Below are 16,504 nucleotides of genomic sequence, written 5' to 3'. Positions count from 1 at the left end.
TAGTAAAATAATTTTTAAATATGTGAATAGTATCGTGAGACCCGTAACAGTACGTAAACAGTGTATAAACAGTATGTAAACAGTATTTTTACTGTTTACGTACAGGGAAAAAAAACAAAAAAAAACAAAAAAAAAGGCATGAAATCGCAGAGTGACCCACAGGACCTTGAATTTTCCAAGTCATTGGCCCAACCCATAAAATAAGCTAATTCGAGGGATTAAAACTTGGTGCTGATAATCCTGGTTATGTTCCCTCTCCTGATAATCGTGGCTGCCTATAAATATATCTATGCCATCTCAATTTCTAACAAAACACCCAAAATACATATATATCCTTCTTCCTTCTAATTTCTATCAAAGCCAGAGCAAATATGGGGCGGATACCTTTCTTTCTCATTTTCTTCCTCTTCCTTTCTCTACCTAATTCATCTTTCTCTTCTTTTTCTTTTAATTCATCTACGCTTCTTTGCCTTTCCGACCAAAGCTCTGCTTTGCTCCATTTCAGAAACTCTTTTTCTGTCGGTCGTTCTTTTTTGATTTGCGATTCGTTTTCTTATTATCCTCCGAAGAATTCGTGGAAAATGGGTACAGATTGTTGTGGGTGGTATGGGGTCACCTGTGATACGATGACAGGTCATGTCATTGGTCTCGACCTCAGTTGCAGTCGGCTTCATGGTCCCATCCATCCCAATAGCACCCTTTTCTCTCTTCGCCATCTCCAGAGGCTCAACCTTGCTTACAACGATTTCCATGGCTCCACAATTTCATCTAAATTTGGTGGCTTTGCAAACATGACGCATCTCAACCTCGCTGGCTTCTCCGTTGCGGGCTCCTCCGTTTCTGGCCCCTACATTCCTGACTTCTCCATTCCTGGCTCCTCCTTTGCTGGTAATGTCCCTTCCGAAATCTCCCACTTATCCAAACTGGTTTCACTTGATCTCTCTTCGAATATTGACATGAGAATAGAAACGCCTAATTTGAAAAGTCTAATTCAAAACCTAACCCATCTAACTGAACTTGTTTTATATGGGATTGATATGTCTTCTGTTTCAACTAATTGTCTCACGAATTTGTCGTCTTCTTTAACATCTCTTCGTCTTACTTATTGCCAATTGAAAGGGAAATTTCCAGATAATATATTCCACCTTCCAAACCTCCAGATGCTCCGTGTAGGTTCCAACTACAATCTCACTGGTTCCTTTCCAACTTATAACTGGAGTACTTCTCTCAAGTTCTTAGTTCTCTCTGAAACCAAATTCTCAATTGACTTACCTTATTTAAGCAGCAACCTCAAGTCCTTAAAACAGTTGTATGTTGGTGGATGCAATTTCATAGGTTCATCGTATCCAACATTTCTTTCAAATCTCACACAGATAACTCATTTGGGCCTTCCATATAGTAACTTTGGTGGTCAGTGTCCATGGTCCCTCCTAAACATTACAGGACTTACTCTCTTGGATCTCTCATACAACAATTTCACAGGGCAACTTCCGGACTTCTCTTCAAATAATTCATCTAATAGTCAACTAGTCAGCAAGATTCCTTCCAATCTAGAATATCTCATCTTATCTGGTAATTTATTGACTGGGACAATACCATCTTGGGTGTATACAATACCATCTTTGCGTCACTTACATCTTGATCATAACCAATTCACTGGGCATATTGGTGAATTCCAGCATAACTCATTAGTTTCTCTAAATGTTTCCTTCAATAATTTTAGTGGCAATGTGGAGTCAAAAATATTCTCAAAGCTCAAACGTCTTCTATATCTTGATATGTCAAATAATCCTCACCTATCACTACACTCCTTCACATCTGCCACCAATATTTTGTCCAAAATTTACTGGTTACAATTGTCTTCTTCCAACATAACCGAAATTCCACAGTTTTTACGAACTGCAAAATATATAGCATACTTAGACCTTTCCAACAACCATATCAAAGGCAATATTCCATCCTGGGTAATGGAGGTGGGAAAGGATTCATTGTATTACTTTTCAGTCTCAAGGAATAATTTAACTGGACACATCCCTTCCTTGATTTGCAATCTCAGTTCCCTCATTTACCTTGATTTCTCTTATAATCACTTGAATAACATGATTCCTCAATGTTTGGGAAAGTTAAGTGATAATCTCAAAAACTTGAATTTACAAAGTAACAATCTTAATGGCACTGTCCCAGCAACATTTGCAAAGGGATGTCAATTGAGAAGTCTGAAACTCAATGGCAACCAATTGGAAGGGGCATTGCCACAATCATTGGTCCATTGTAGAAAGTTGGAAGTTCTGGATTTTGGTAACAACAAGATTAGTGGAACCTTTCCTTGTTGGTTGGAAAGTCTTTCAGAGTTGTGCGTTCTTGTCTTGCGATCAAACAACTTTCATGGTGCCATAGGCAATCCCAAGACCAAATTCCCGTTCCCTAATTTGCGAATCATAGACCTCTCTCACAACAAGTTCCATGGTCTTTTGCCAACAAAATTTTTCATGTATTTAAAAGCCATGATGAATGTGAGTGCAGACAAAGGTGAATTGAAATATATGGGTGATGATTATTATCAAGATTCTGTGACAGTGGTGATGAAAGGGCTTTCCATTGAATTGGTAAAAATCCAAAGTCTATTCACAACCATTGATTTTTCCAACAATAATTTCAAAGGAGAAATTCCAAAGGCAATTGTAGAGCTTCGGTCACTGAAGGGGCTTAATTTTTCACACAATAATCTTTCAGGTCATGTACCTCCATCGTTGGGAAATTTAACCAATCTTGAATGGCTAGATCTCTCCTCAAACAAGCTCACAGGTGAAATTCCTATACAATTGGCAGATCTGACAATGCTAGCATTTTTAAACCTATCAGAAAATTATCTTTTTGGACATATGCCCCAAGGTAAACAATTCAATACCTTTATGAATGATTCTTACTATGGGAACCTTGGGTTATGTGGATTTCCAATGACAAAAGCTTGTGGCAATGATGAGGGACAACAACCATCGCCATCATCAACCATTCAAGAAGATGATTTCGAATTTGAAAATGGGTTTCATTGGAAAGTTGTATTGTTGGGGTATGGTTGTGGATTCATGTTTGGATTGGGTTTGGGTTATCTTGTGTTCTCAAGTGGAAAACCGAAATGGCTAGTGAATATTGTTTATGGAGGAAGACATAACAAGTTACAAAGATCCTAGGAGAATGCTCGTGGACGAACTCATTGAAGAAGAATTTAGTGGATACAAATACTGATTCTAGGTATATTTTTATATACTAGTATATTTGAAAATATCTATTTCATAATTTTTTGCTTCCTTAAAACTGTGTCTTTATATTGGTAAGAAGATTCTTCATTTTAAATTTCCTTTATGCTAGTTTGGAATGGTTGTACTTGTGTTAATGTGAGGCTTATTACTAGTGTTACTAGGTGCATAAGCTTCTATGCTTCCTTTAAAAAAAAAAAAAAAAGCTTTTATATTTAAGGTATAGCCATACCAGAGAGTACATAGGCTACTACCATAGTACCATGTAACCACCACATTTTAATGCTTTATTTATGTCAGACTTCATTTAATGACCCTGCCTTATGCTCTAGTGTGAGAAGAAATTTTTCTACTCCATTGCAATTCTAACTACATCTTGTGGTCAGGGTAATTTTTTTTTTTTTTTTTTAATGGGTAACTTCACTGCTTAGTTGCAGCTTCAAATAATCAGGTTATATTCTATTGCATATTTCAATTATTATTACATCCTTATAATATTACCTTCGTTTTACAGATTAAAAATCTTGTTGGTTGGATTTCATGAAGAGTGGTTATTTATTTATTTATTGAAGAGCGGTGTTAATTACCCTAGTGCTACCTAGGATGCTTGGAGGAGTAGACTAATTTCCTCTATATTTTCAATTAGATAAGATTCTAAAGTACATATTGATTGTGGGGAAAGCTTAGAAACTTAATGAATTGAATATATGTTCCTAGTGACTTTTGCTATTTTGGTTTCCACAAATTGATACATACACCTTTACTAGTTGTTTCCATGAACTTTTTGGTTATGGTTATTCAGGTCTAAAATTTCAAAAAATTAAAAAAAAAAAAATTGAAATACTTTTCTTATTCCAAATTTAGTTAAACTAACAATAAAGAACAGCTCTTAGTAATTCTTTTTGTTGGAGTGCCCTGATGTGCAGGCTGGTGGCCCTTTCTATCTCTCTAACAGGATGGAGGGACAGCATTCATTCATAGTTTAGATCATTGGCTGACATTCCATGACCACGTGATGATAAAAAATTGTATGTTTTGATTTTTGGCGTTGTAATTTCCTTCCATTTATTTTTAGGTACTAATTTGTTGGTCTTAATTTTTTGTGGGCTTTTCTTGATCAGCGTTGTGGTGCTTCGATCCTTTTTGATGACAACAATTGTAATAAAAACCATTTCAGACCTTGAGGGTTTCAATAAAATTGATTTCATCAAGGAGGAGCTTGAAAAGGCTTGTCCAGGGGTAGTTTCATACGTTGATATTGTTTCTATTGCCACAAGAGATGGCATTATGTTGGTCTGTTCTTGATCCTTAATCTTCCTATCCTCTCTCTCTTTAAAGATATTTTTGTTAACATCTAGAGTCCTTTAGCAACACTTTAAGGTTTCGGATTTGATGATTGTTTCTGGACAATGATTCTTGAATGAAACTTTGGTAAAATGTAAGAAACAGACTTTAAAAGAGTTGGTACCTCTTTACATTTTTTTATGTCGAGAGGAGTCTATAAAGTACATATTAGTTGTGAAGAAAGTTTAGAAAGTTAATGAATTGAGAATATGTTCCTAGTGATTTTTGCTGTTTTGGTTTCCACAAATTGTTAGTCACCTTTAATTAGCCAACTACTTGTTTCAAGCATTTTTTAATTATGGTTTTTCAGGTCTAAAATTTCAAAAAATTCAAAAAAAAAAAGGAAAAAGAAGAAAGAAAGAAAAGAGAAATACTTTTCTTATTCCAAATTCTGTTAAACTGACAGTAAAGAACAACTCTTGGAAAGTTTGATGATGTGCTTGGGCCCAGATGCCACTGTTTGCCTTGGGTTTTGGGACAGTAGTTAGCTGGCCACCTCATTGTGCGTGCAGCAGCTGGATGTTTGATGTGAAACAAAGACAAAAGGTTTGTTGCATATTTGTTTTTCCTTGATTTCTCATATCTTTTTCTTCTTAGGAATTCAACTGGAACATGCTTGTAATCTATTGTATTATTTGATAGCCGCATAGTATCATTGGGTCTTAGAGGGATTTATTTTTTTTGAATTAGTAATTGTGTGAAAAAAAGTTTCATATACTTTGGATATTATATGGGAAGACAAAGGCAACATTTTAAATTTGCATTTTACAATAATTTTTCTGTTTTGTAGCAATCAGAGAGAGTAAAACAATCAATTTGTCTCAGTATAAATGTCTTTACTTCTTTTCTTGGTTTGAAGCATGGGAAGCCAAAACTGATTGGACAGAATTAATATTATACAGATTGCAAGAAATGTTTGTTTGAAGATATGTTTTGCTTTATTGTTGTCAAGTCATGAGTGATTGCAGAATTTATCTAGAACTTTTTATTTATTATTTTTTTTTCAGTTAAAAGCAGTAAAGCATGAATATACTAGGCTAAGCACTATTCTTTTGTTTTAAATTATTTTATATGCTTAAAAGCATGATTCTTGGGCCTCTTCTGATCTATATATACTTTATATATATATATATATATATATATTTTCATGATAATGTGCTTGTTACTGTTGTTACTTCTATTCAATACCGGGCCTTGTCAGACAAATCTGCTAATGCTTTTTACAAAAACTCAGCAATACCAGAGCACAGATCCTATCTCTGTCTTTGATGGTATGGGTGTGTAACTGGACCTTGAAGTTGAAAGTCACCATGTTTGCCCTTATAATGAAATTTAAGAGTCAATTCCTTTTTTATTAAATAGTGTCACATGGGTCTATATTTGTTAGGAAAATAAATAAATTCTAAGAAGTATGGACTTTCCTAATTTGATATTGACTTTTTGAAGTTTATGCTGAGAAGTGAGGACTTCTTTTTCTAGCTAGACATTGATTTTTTGAAGTTTATGCAAAAACAATTAAAAGGTCTATTCTTTGTGAAGGTCTATTCGTTTTAATGATCTTTATGATTTTCTTAAAGCATCATGATTAACCATGTGCATGACAAGCTATGGAAAAGTGATTATTTTAACAATAATGTTCATGTGGAGAGGACCATGGAGGTAATGTATCTTATGTGAATATTATGAGGACAAATGGTGCATAGTGACCGGAAAAGAGAAAAAAAGTTCTTACAGTGGTTATGAAATTTGCTGTGTTGAATATCTTTGAGGTTGGGGCAAGTTTTTTGTCACTATCAATGCATATACTTGTTATGTCATAATTTCCATTGGAGACAATTTTACCTATTTGGATATCGTTTTGAGAGACTGACAGGCTTATGTCTCTATTCTTCTAGTTATTAAGTGTTCCGAAGTTGGTGTTGGATTCTATTTTTGAACAAAAGAATGAGATTGTGATAGCCGTGGAAGAGGAACTTGAAAGGTATTTCTCCGTCTGCTAATTTGGTTTAGTATTAGTCAAGTTACAAGGTAAATTTGTTTCTTTATAATATCTTTGAATTTCACATGCATAGGCCATGTCAGCTTATGGATTTGAGATTGTTCAAACGCTCATTGTGGACACTGAACCTGATGAACATGTGAAGAAGGCTATAAGCGAGGTAAATGCGGGTAAGTGTTCATTTTCAATTGAACATTGTTTCTCTTCTCTCTCGTCTCATCTTTCTTTCTTGTCTCTCTCTCTCATTGGAAAAATTCCTTCCTTGATTTGTAATGACTTTCCTTAATGTCCTTGATTTGTTTCATAATCACTTGAGTAACATGGCTCCTCTCTGCTTGGGAAACTTTAGTGATTCTCTCACAATCTTAATAATTTTCTTTTTATGATTTACAGTCCATTCCTCTCTCTTTCTCTCTCTCATGATATATATATATATATATATATAAAATATATATATTAGTGATTCCCTTATATATCTTTTGTTCCCACTTGATTCATCCCTGTCCACATTATTCTAGTTTCTTTGAAGGTGAAAAGATAAACAAACAAATTTGATGTTCTTGATTGATTCTTCAACTTCTTGCAGCCAATAAATTAGATTACACTTGGTTTAGTTGAATATTTTCTCCTTTATTGGGGGACCAAACATAGTACTTTCTATGCTTTCCAAATCCTTCACCTCAACTTCACAGCAGCCAAGCTGAGGATAGCTATTTTATGCTTCTCTCTGTTCTCTCTTTATTTATTTATTTTACAATATTTTGCTGTTCTTTTTATTGGAGTTCTTTGATGTAAACTGTTTTACTTGACATCACAGGCTTGTGGCCCCTTTCTATCCAGTGTTAACAGGCCGAGCATTCCTTCATACCTCAACAAAGCACTGCCTAAGATTCCATGACCGGATGATTATATTATACAGACACTTTACCTTTTTGGCATTAGAGGTTTTGATGAAAGAGAAATAGTCTATCTTTTAGGTACTTACTAGTTCTCTGCCTTTTCTCATTTTATGCCCTTGTTATATGGAATTGAAAAAGGTTTAAAATGTTACTTTGGTTTGCATTGGTTTCTTGATCATCTGAAGGTGCACACAAAATTGGGAAGATTGGCTGTGAGTTCATACACAAACACCTTTATGACTGCAAGGGTACAGGGCAGCCTGACCCAACCATAGCTTCTGATTTCCTCACTGACATGAGAATGAGGTGCCAAGACAGTAATAGGACCACCACTCAGCCTTCTTCTTAACCCATGTAATCATTGGAAATGAGTGAGTCTGCATGAATTCACAGCCAGTCATTAGAAAGAGGAGAAGACCCCTTTTTGCTGATCAGCAATAGCTAGCTAATGAGAAGACCACAAGACTGGTAAGGGCCTATGCTTCAGATGACAGATCAACCAACCACAAGACTGGACTTTGCATGGGCAATGATGAAGATTTGGCTGGATCTCAAGGTCAGGTCCAACGCAACTACTCCTTGCCTTTTGTCAGTTCCTAAGTGACAATCTTGACCATAATGAACTCTTGACATCGTTATGTTTTCATATAAGCTTCTCTTTATGTTCAATGTTTGATTGTAGATGCAGTGACTTTTAAACTTCTTGCCTATGCTAATTTGAGTCTATATATAAAGGCAATGGCTTAGCGTAGACATTAGACACAATGATGAAATATGTTATGGCTGTTGAGTTCTTTAGAAATACAGAATTAAAATGTTTGGAATGTTACCAAAAGTTAACTAATATTTGGGGAGATCATAATCTGTGCTGCAGCATCCAAATTAATTTAATTGGGTGTCAGTGTTTCTAACAAGTTTTGGCTGATTATTCATCATCTGAAGGAGATTTTAGTTCGTTCTTTTTGAGTTTGAACTTCAGAAATAGGAAAGTCTACAATTCTGTGTCATGAAACAAAGAAATTGATTTGTCTATAATTTTCTTTATTTCTTTAATCACCAAGTAGAATATAAAAGTGACTCATAGGCATAGCTTTCAATCAGATGCCATTATGTTTTATTGTCATCAGTTAGTATTCAATTACACTTATCATGCCCGCACATCCAAAGTCATGCTTAAGCTGGGAGCCACTCATGGAGAAGACAACAATGGTACAATCCATGTGTAAGGCATAAAAAAAATAAAATAAAATAAAAAAAAACCTTTTATGTTTAAGGTATAGTCATACCAGAGAGTATATAGGCTACTGCTATGTAACCACCACATTTTAATGCTTTATTTATGTCAGACTTCATTTAATGACCTTGCTTTATGCTCTAGTGTGAGAAGAAATTTCTCTACTCCATTGCAATTCTAAATACATCTTGTGGTCAGTGTATATATATATATATATATATATATTTTTTTTTTTAAAGGGGCAACTTCACAGCTTAGTTGCAGCTTCAAATAATCGGGTTATATTCTATTACATATTTCAGTTATTATTATTATTACATCCTTGTAATATTACCTTCCTTTTACAGATTAAAGATCTTGTTGGTTGGATTGAATGAAGAGTGGTTATTTATTTATTTACTAAAGAGTGGTGTTAATTACCCTAGTGCTACCTAGAATGCTTGGAGGAGTAGACTAATTTCCTCTATATTTTCAATAAGATAAGATTCTAAAGTTACATATTGATTGTGGGGAAAGCTTAGAAACTTAATGAATTGAATATATGTTCCTAGTGATTTTTGCTGTATTGGTTTCCACAAATTGTTAGATACACCTTTACTAGTTGTTTCAAGAACTTCTTTGTTATGGTTTTTCAGGTCTAAAATTTCAAAAAAAAAAGAAAATGAAATACTTTTCTTATTCCAAATTCTGTTAAACTAACAATAAAGAACAACTCTTAGTAATTCTTTTTGTTGGAGTGCTCTTATGTATAGGCTGGTGGCTAACGTGATGGAGGGATAGCATTCATTCATAATTTAGATCACTGGCTGACATTCCATGACTAGATGATGATAAAAAATTGTATGTTCTTATTTTTGGTGTCTAATTTCTTGCCATTTATTTTTAGGTACTAATTTGTTGGTCTTAATTTTTTGTGGGATTTTCTTGATCAGGGCTGTGGTGCTTTGGTCCTTTTTGATGACAACAATTGTAACAAAAACCATTTCAAACCTTGAGGGTTTTCAATAAGATTGATTTCATCAAGGAGGAGCTTGAAAAGGCTTGTCCAAGGGTAGTTTCATGTGCTGATATTGTTTCTATTGCCATAAGAGATGGCATTATGCTGGTCTGTTCTTGATCCTTAATCTTCCTATTCTCTCTCTCTCTTTAAAGATATTTTTATTAATATCCAGAGTCCTTTAGAAACACTTTAAGGTTTAGGATTTGATGATTGTTTGTGGACAATGATTCTTGAATGAAACGTGGGTAAAATGTAAGAAACAAACTTTAAAAGAGTTGGTACCTCTTTACATTTTTTTTGTCGAGAGGAGTCTATAAAGTACATATTAGTTGTGGGGAAAGTTTAGAAAGTTAATGAATTGAGAATATGTTCCTAGTGATTTTTGCTATTTTGGTTTCCACAAATTGTTAGTCACCTTTAATTGGCCAACTACTTGTTTCAAGCATTTTTTAATTTATGGTTTTTTAATTTAAAGAAAGAAAAGAGAAATACTTTTCTTATTCCAAATTCTGTTAAACTGATTGTAAAGAATAGCTCTTGGGAAGTTTGATGATGTGCTTAGGCCTAAATGCAGTTAGCTGGCCACCTTTCATTGCGTGTGCAGCATCTGGATGTTTGATGTGAAACAAAGACAAAAGTTTTGTTGCATATTTGTTTTTGCCTTGATTTCTCATTTCTTTTTCTTCTTAGGAATTTAGCTGGAACATGCTTATAAACTATTGTGTTGTATGATAGCCACATAGTATCATTGGGTCCTAGAGGGATTTAATTTTTTTGAATTAGTAATAGTGTGAACAAAAGATTCATATACTTTGGAAATTATATGGGAACACAAAGGTAACATTTTAAATTTACATTTTACAATATTTTTCTATTTTGTAGCAATCAGAGAGATTAAAACATTCAATTTGTCTCAGTATAAATGTCTTTACTTCTTTTCTGGGTTTGAAGCAAGGGAACCCAAAACTGACCAACTAGTTGTTTCATGCACTTTTTAGTTAAGGTTTTTCAAATCTAAAATGTCAAAAAATTAAAAAATAAATAAATGAAATACTTTTCTTATTCTAATTTTTGTTAAACTGACAATCAAGAACAGCTCTATATTGATAACTCTTTTATTGGAGTTCTCTGATGTAAACTACTATACAGGACATCACAGGCTAGATAGCATTCTTTCATATTTCAATAGGTACCTAATCTTAGGCGTCTTGGCCTCTTTGATCATCTGAGGGTGCACAGAAAACTGGGAAGATTGGCTATGAATTCATACAGAAACATCTCTCTGACTTCAAGGGGACAGGGTAGCCAAACCCAACTATAACTCTTGATTTCCTCACTAAGAAGAGAATGAGGTGCCAAGACAGTAATAGGACCACCACTCAGCCTTCTTCTTCATCCATGGCTTCATTGGAAATTAGTGAATCTGCAGTGGGGGATGTCATATTTGCAGGCTTTGTCATCTTCAATATCATCTGGGGTAGGTTTTGGCACTCACTACTATCAGAGCTTTTTAACAGGGAGAGGACTCCTTTTTGCCAATCAACAATTGATGGCTAATGAGGAGTCCTCAAGATTGGTAAGGGCTTATGCTTCAAATGCCTGATTAATCTTTCGAATGGACTTTGCTCGGGTGATGTTGAAGATGTCAGGTCTTAATATTCTGACTAGATCTCAAGGTCTAGTCCAACAAAACTACTTCTTGGCCTTGGTTAGTTTCTAAGTGTCAGTTTGGCCATAATGAACTCTTGAGATCTTTGTTCTTTCATATTAGTTTTTCATATGTTCTATGTTTGATTGTAGATGCTGTGACTTCTAAATTTCTAGGTGTGCTAATTTTTTAGTCTATATATAAAGGCAATGGCATAGAGTGTAGAGTCTGTAGACATTAGTCGATGCTTTTGGTTGGTATGTCTATGTTTTAGTTGGTATGGCATAGAGTGTAGACATTTGTTGAAGCAGCTCAAAGATACTGCTGGGAAAGGTTGGTATGTCTTTGTCATAACGAGGAGTTTCTATTTTAGCTTTTCATTATATTTTCTTATGTCTGATTGGTTGTTGAGAAAAGGAAAGAGAGGAAAGCTTTGAATTTTATAAACTTTAATGCTTTTGTTTTCAAGTTAATCACTAACTCTCTCCTCAAATAGTCTTAGGTGTAGATGGGTGGAGGAATTTAGTTTTTTTTGGGTCTCAACTAATAAGATTTGTTCTTCTTTTTTTTCTTTTTTTCTTTTTTTTTTTCTCTCTCTCTCTATTGCTAACAATGATTACATTCTTTTTTTGGTAAAATGTACATAGGTTTGACTTACCTGCACAAACCATCACCCTAGAGATTCAGAAAGATCTGCGTTTACTGAAGGTGTGGTGAACTCCATTTTTTTTCCATGTAATTTCTTTCCATGGCACTACTTTTCAATTATGCTCAAATGATTCTTTGTAAGATTTTAATTGCTTCATTGTTTTTATCAAAAAAGAAAAAATTGTTTCATTTTTGAAAATTTGCTTAGTGTTTCAACTTTCAACTTGTGTGCTTTAGGGAATGTGCAATTAAGCAACTTGAGTCACTGTCATGCAGAAATGGAATTAGGGAAATTATTTAAATGCCTCTTTGTAAAGTAAGGTTATAGCTTAAAGTATAATGAAATCTTACTCTTCTACTTAAGAGATTGTTTGACTTTAGATAACTAACAAACTGGAAAAATAGAAATGAAGTAGATGGTAGGGGACTTCCTATTGATGCATTTAATATATTCTATAATATATATGCAGTCATTAGCCTCTGACTGGATCCATGTTTAGCATTCGAAAATTCTTTTCTATGTATGGAATGTAAAATTTTTACTTACCAAAAAATAACGTTTGTGTAAAATTTGAGTCTAGATGGGTAATATACCAAATTGAAACTAAAAGCTGGTTGATTTTCCATGAGTTGAATTGGAATTGATAATATTTCTGCCGTGATGCTAACAAGGTTGCTGATCTTCTTCATGCCTTGTGTAATTTGTAAGCAGCATCCTTAGGCTCTCTGTAACTTGTAAGCAACATCCTTAGTGAGAGGGATTTACCCTGCACCATATGAAGATGATTTTCCAGGGATATAAATGTTATCTGTGAGTCATATACTGCTAGTTAGTTTTCTTGTAAAATGGCATTGATATACTCAAGTATAAAACTTTGGCTGGACTTGAAGTAATTATGATGGTAGTATCATGGAATCTTTGATTTGTTGCTTTATCTGGGATATTTATAGTTTCAATTTCAAAATGTTGATTCAGCATCTCAGCTTCACTCAAAAAGTTTTGTTTGCATCATATTGACCTAAATGCACATGATTCTAGTTGTTTACATGAAATTCATATCAAGAAGCCATCAAAACACATTGTAATTTAAGAAATGCTTTAAATTATGATGGGCTCTTACTTTGACCAAAGTGAGCGTTCTCTTATCATAACGTGTTCCAAATATAGGACTAGAACTAATTCATCTCAAGATTTCTTTGGAGTTGAACAAGTCTCACTCAAACAATCTCCCATTTATTTTTGAATTGTGCTAGAACTCATTTAGACTTTGTCATTATAAATATCTAAATACTAGAAAGTTATTCAATACTCCTTTAGTAATACTCTCTCCTCTCACATGAATGATGAGGCTTACCGTGAATTTAATTCGTGGGACCTATTATGATGTGTCAAGAAAATAAATTTCTGTGTACTAAATAATTATAATTAAATAATCATATATAAGAACTTAATGTGAAGCTTCCTTTTTCTTTTCTTTTTAAATTTTTGTGGGTTGGGGGGGGGGGGGGGGGGCTGATAAGGTATTGTGAAGCTTGCATATGCATGTACTGGTTATGGGTTTATCAAGATAATAGGATACTTGCTAATCGACTTTGATGGTTCATTTGCTTGCTAGGAGTTTAGATTCTATAACTTAGGCAGGTTATTATTGATCTCTGAATTCTTTCTCGTGTTCATAATTACAGTTGAGAAGTGCCATTGATCTGAAGAGACACTACAAGAAGGGTGATTCAAAATCCAAAACATTGCCAAGTATTTCCTGGTAAGTCTATTTGTAATTTCTAGATTAATAGTATAGTATGTGATATCTTGGAGCTGTAACTAGGACTGTGTGTATATTCTCTTTTGGGTGGTATACATTTTGTTATTTAGGCTTGACTAATTCATACACCATTTGGTCTTTTGACAATTAGATCAGGACGGTGATATAGTCAGCGTCAGACTTCTTCACAGGTAGACTAACGAGGAAGGAGAGAAAAAGAACAATTGCAACTGAGTTGTTATCTGATTGTACCCTTGCTGATTACAGGTGAGATATGCAAATCTATCTTGTGTTTGGGTTGAAAACCATATGACCATATCACAACATGATGTGTTGAGTTTAAAGGGTAAAAAGAATGTGGTGGTGTTGTTGTCATTCGTAAAATTTTGTTCTTCTGCCTATTTAGAATATACGGTTAAGATGAGTTCAGTTAATTTTTGTCTTAAATGCCATAAGAGCATGCTTATCTCAGTTGTCATTTTCAAATGGACTTAAAAAAGAACTTCAGAGTTTAGACAGACATAATTTGTTAAGAAAACAGCTATAATGTGAAGCATGGTCATCATACATAACAAAAATATCAAAACTTGAGAGAGCATATACTATTATATGGGGCAAGAGGGGGCGGGGGGCACCAAAAAGATGCCCTTGTTATTTATGATTTGTATTTCTAGAAATTATTTCCAGCAGAAACTTCCATCTTGACTCACCCCTTTATAAGCAAAAGCTAATTTGGAGTCCTCTATTGTGCACCTTACACGTTTCCATTACTACATTTAACCAAATCGGAATGATTTGATTATATTTTAGGAAGTTGTTCCTTTGTCCTTGATTATGTGAAGAGCCCAATTATTTTTATGATTATCCGTGTTTGTATTTGATTTAATTCCTTTGGGATAGCCAGAATCTCTCTATGAAATGAAACTTTAATTTCAGTTTGTAATGTGTCTTGCTTCGTTTTCCTTTTCGTGTGAAAACCATTTTCAGGAAGTGCAAGTTTCAAGAGATAGAAGAAAAGAATCAACCGGGGGGAATGAGAAATGGAAGATAAAAGGTCAGCAGTTGCAGAAGCGTGCAAAGCAAAGAAGGCATTGAAATATCTTCACCATTTTTTGTCAGATATTTCGACATTTATAGAGCACATTGGAAAGAGTATAGTATCAAGATCAACCCAGAGAAATATTTGATAAACTATGATAATTTTACCTAGTGACATGAGAAACAGAATCCACTGAACTGATTTATAATTCATAGCTATATTCACATGTGCCGTTTCTCTTTGATGTTGGCTCCTTCCCATAGTTTTCATTATAGAGTTGATCATTTTTGTTGTAATGTATAAATTCATGCTTCAGGAAATATTATTTATTGATGGGAATTTTGTTTATTTATTGATCAGAACAAAGATCTTACTGGTTGATCACTTCAAGAGTGGAGTTAAAAGTTACTTTTTATTTCACATTTACTTTCAGAACAAAGTTGGTTACCCCGATGAACTTATGAATTGACTAAGTCACTGAGCGCTTATTACAAATAGCAATAGGTCAACACAAAAACTTATGGCCAACTTCACCACAAGACTACACACATGGAAGAATGAAGGATGTGCATGATTTTCAAACTCTCTTGGTTTCACGTTTAACTTATCTCTTATCAATAACAAAACATACACACACTTGCAATGTTAGAATGGAAATAAAGGTTGTTTTACTAAAAATGACCAACGCATGAATATTTTAGATTTTATATTTTATGAAGTACATATAACTATTAACAATAATAAGCCACTAACTCTAAATTTGTTCAATACAAACTTGGGAATGCGGTTTTTTTAAAACAATTTTCTCATAAGAAAATTCAATGTCAGTCTCAAAAGTCTACCCTACTAGAATGAAGGATTTCTTTAGGAAATGAGGGCCAGGGCAGAATTTGATATCACAGGTGATAGTTTTTAGACCCCTTAAAATCACAATTGGATTTACCTAGGTAATTAGTCAAGTTGTTACTTAGTCCAAATTAACAAATCTAGGTTATCACAATCATATCATGCAAAACAGAGGAAAGATAAAAAAGACAATGATATGATCACTCAGGAAACCAAACCGGTAAAAACCTGGGGAGAATTTAACCTAGCTATCTTCAAGGTAAACCTGAATCCACTATGAAAGAATCGAAGTTGTTCAACAGGACTTAGACAACTAACATCCTATCGCTACCCACCAGTAGAAACTTACTGACACGACCACGTGCAAACTCCGAAACCACGAACTCCTTTCTTGGATTCTCTAGCAAGTACAAGCACACCCGCTTGTGTTTCTTTAAGTTCTTATGGCAGCAACTAAGTGATCATCAAGCTCTTGAAGCAATCTCCTTCTTGATAACCCTAAGCTTGTGTAAAGGGAAGCTCCTTACAGATCTCACAAGAGATTTACACAAATAGAAATATGAGCAACTCTAAAATGTGGCTAGAGTTTGCCTTTTATACCTAGGGCAAATTAGAAAACCCTAAACATTTTAAACAAACTAGGACTGAGTTGGTATTCTGCAGAAAAACGCCTTTGAGCTGATTTTCGATTGATTGAGCCTTAGTTTCGATCGATCGAACCAGGCCGAGAAGCTTAAATAACTTCTGCAACAGTTTATTCCAACTTTACATAAATGAACTAACTTTGAACAAGTCTAAACATGACTAACCAACTTGTTTTGATCATG

The 16,504-nt window shown here is 34.2% G+C and overlaps 1 protein-coding gene across 21 annotated transcripts; it reads left to right on the top strand.

Annotated features, from left to right (window-relative positions):
• The first annotated feature begins 295 nt into the window (after positions 1-295).
• On the top strand, positions 296-15,072 carry LOC115986289 (receptor-like protein 9DC3). Of its 21 annotated transcripts, none has more exons than XM_031109145.1 (15): positions 299-3,252; positions 4,184-4,285; positions 4,379-4,550; positions 4,912-5,147; positions 6,497-6,582; positions 6,674-6,770; positions 7,418-7,577; positions 7,685-8,055; positions 9,486-9,573; positions 9,666-9,838; positions 12,029-12,089; positions 12,742-12,840; positions 13,716-13,792; positions 13,944-14,059; positions 14,780-15,072. In XM_031109145.1, the coding sequence occupies exon 1, from the start codon at positions 372-374 to the stop codon at positions 3,189-3,191; it is 2,820 nt and encodes a 939-aa protein (XP_030965005.1). In that variant the 5' UTR covers positions 299-371; the 3' UTR covers positions 3,192-3,252; positions 4,184-4,285; positions 4,379-4,550; positions 4,912-5,147; positions 6,497-6,582; positions 6,674-6,770; positions 7,418-7,577; positions 7,685-8,055; positions 9,486-9,573; positions 9,666-9,838; positions 12,029-12,089; positions 12,742-12,840; positions 13,716-13,792; positions 13,944-14,059; positions 14,780-15,072. The 21 variants fall into 21 exon arrangements, with proteins under 21 accessions (XP_030965007.1, XP_030965005.1, XP_030964988.1 ...); XM_031109128.1 differs by lacking the exon at positions 12,742-12,840 and adding an exon at positions 10,923-11,441; XM_031109129.1 differs by lacking the exon at positions 12,742-12,840 and adding an exon at positions 10,883-11,441.
• Positions 15,073-16,504: the final 1,432 nt, after the last annotated feature.

Source organism: Quercus lobata, chromosome 4 (genome assembly GCF_001633185.2).
Source record: "Quercus lobata isolate SW786 chromosome 4, ValleyOak3.0 Primary Assembly, whole genome shotgun sequence".
NCBI classification, from domain to species: domain Eukaryota; kingdom Viridiplantae; phylum Streptophyta; class Magnoliopsida; order Fagales; family Fagaceae; genus Quercus; species Quercus lobata.
This window is presented reverse-complemented; position numbering and strand designations above follow the sequence as displayed.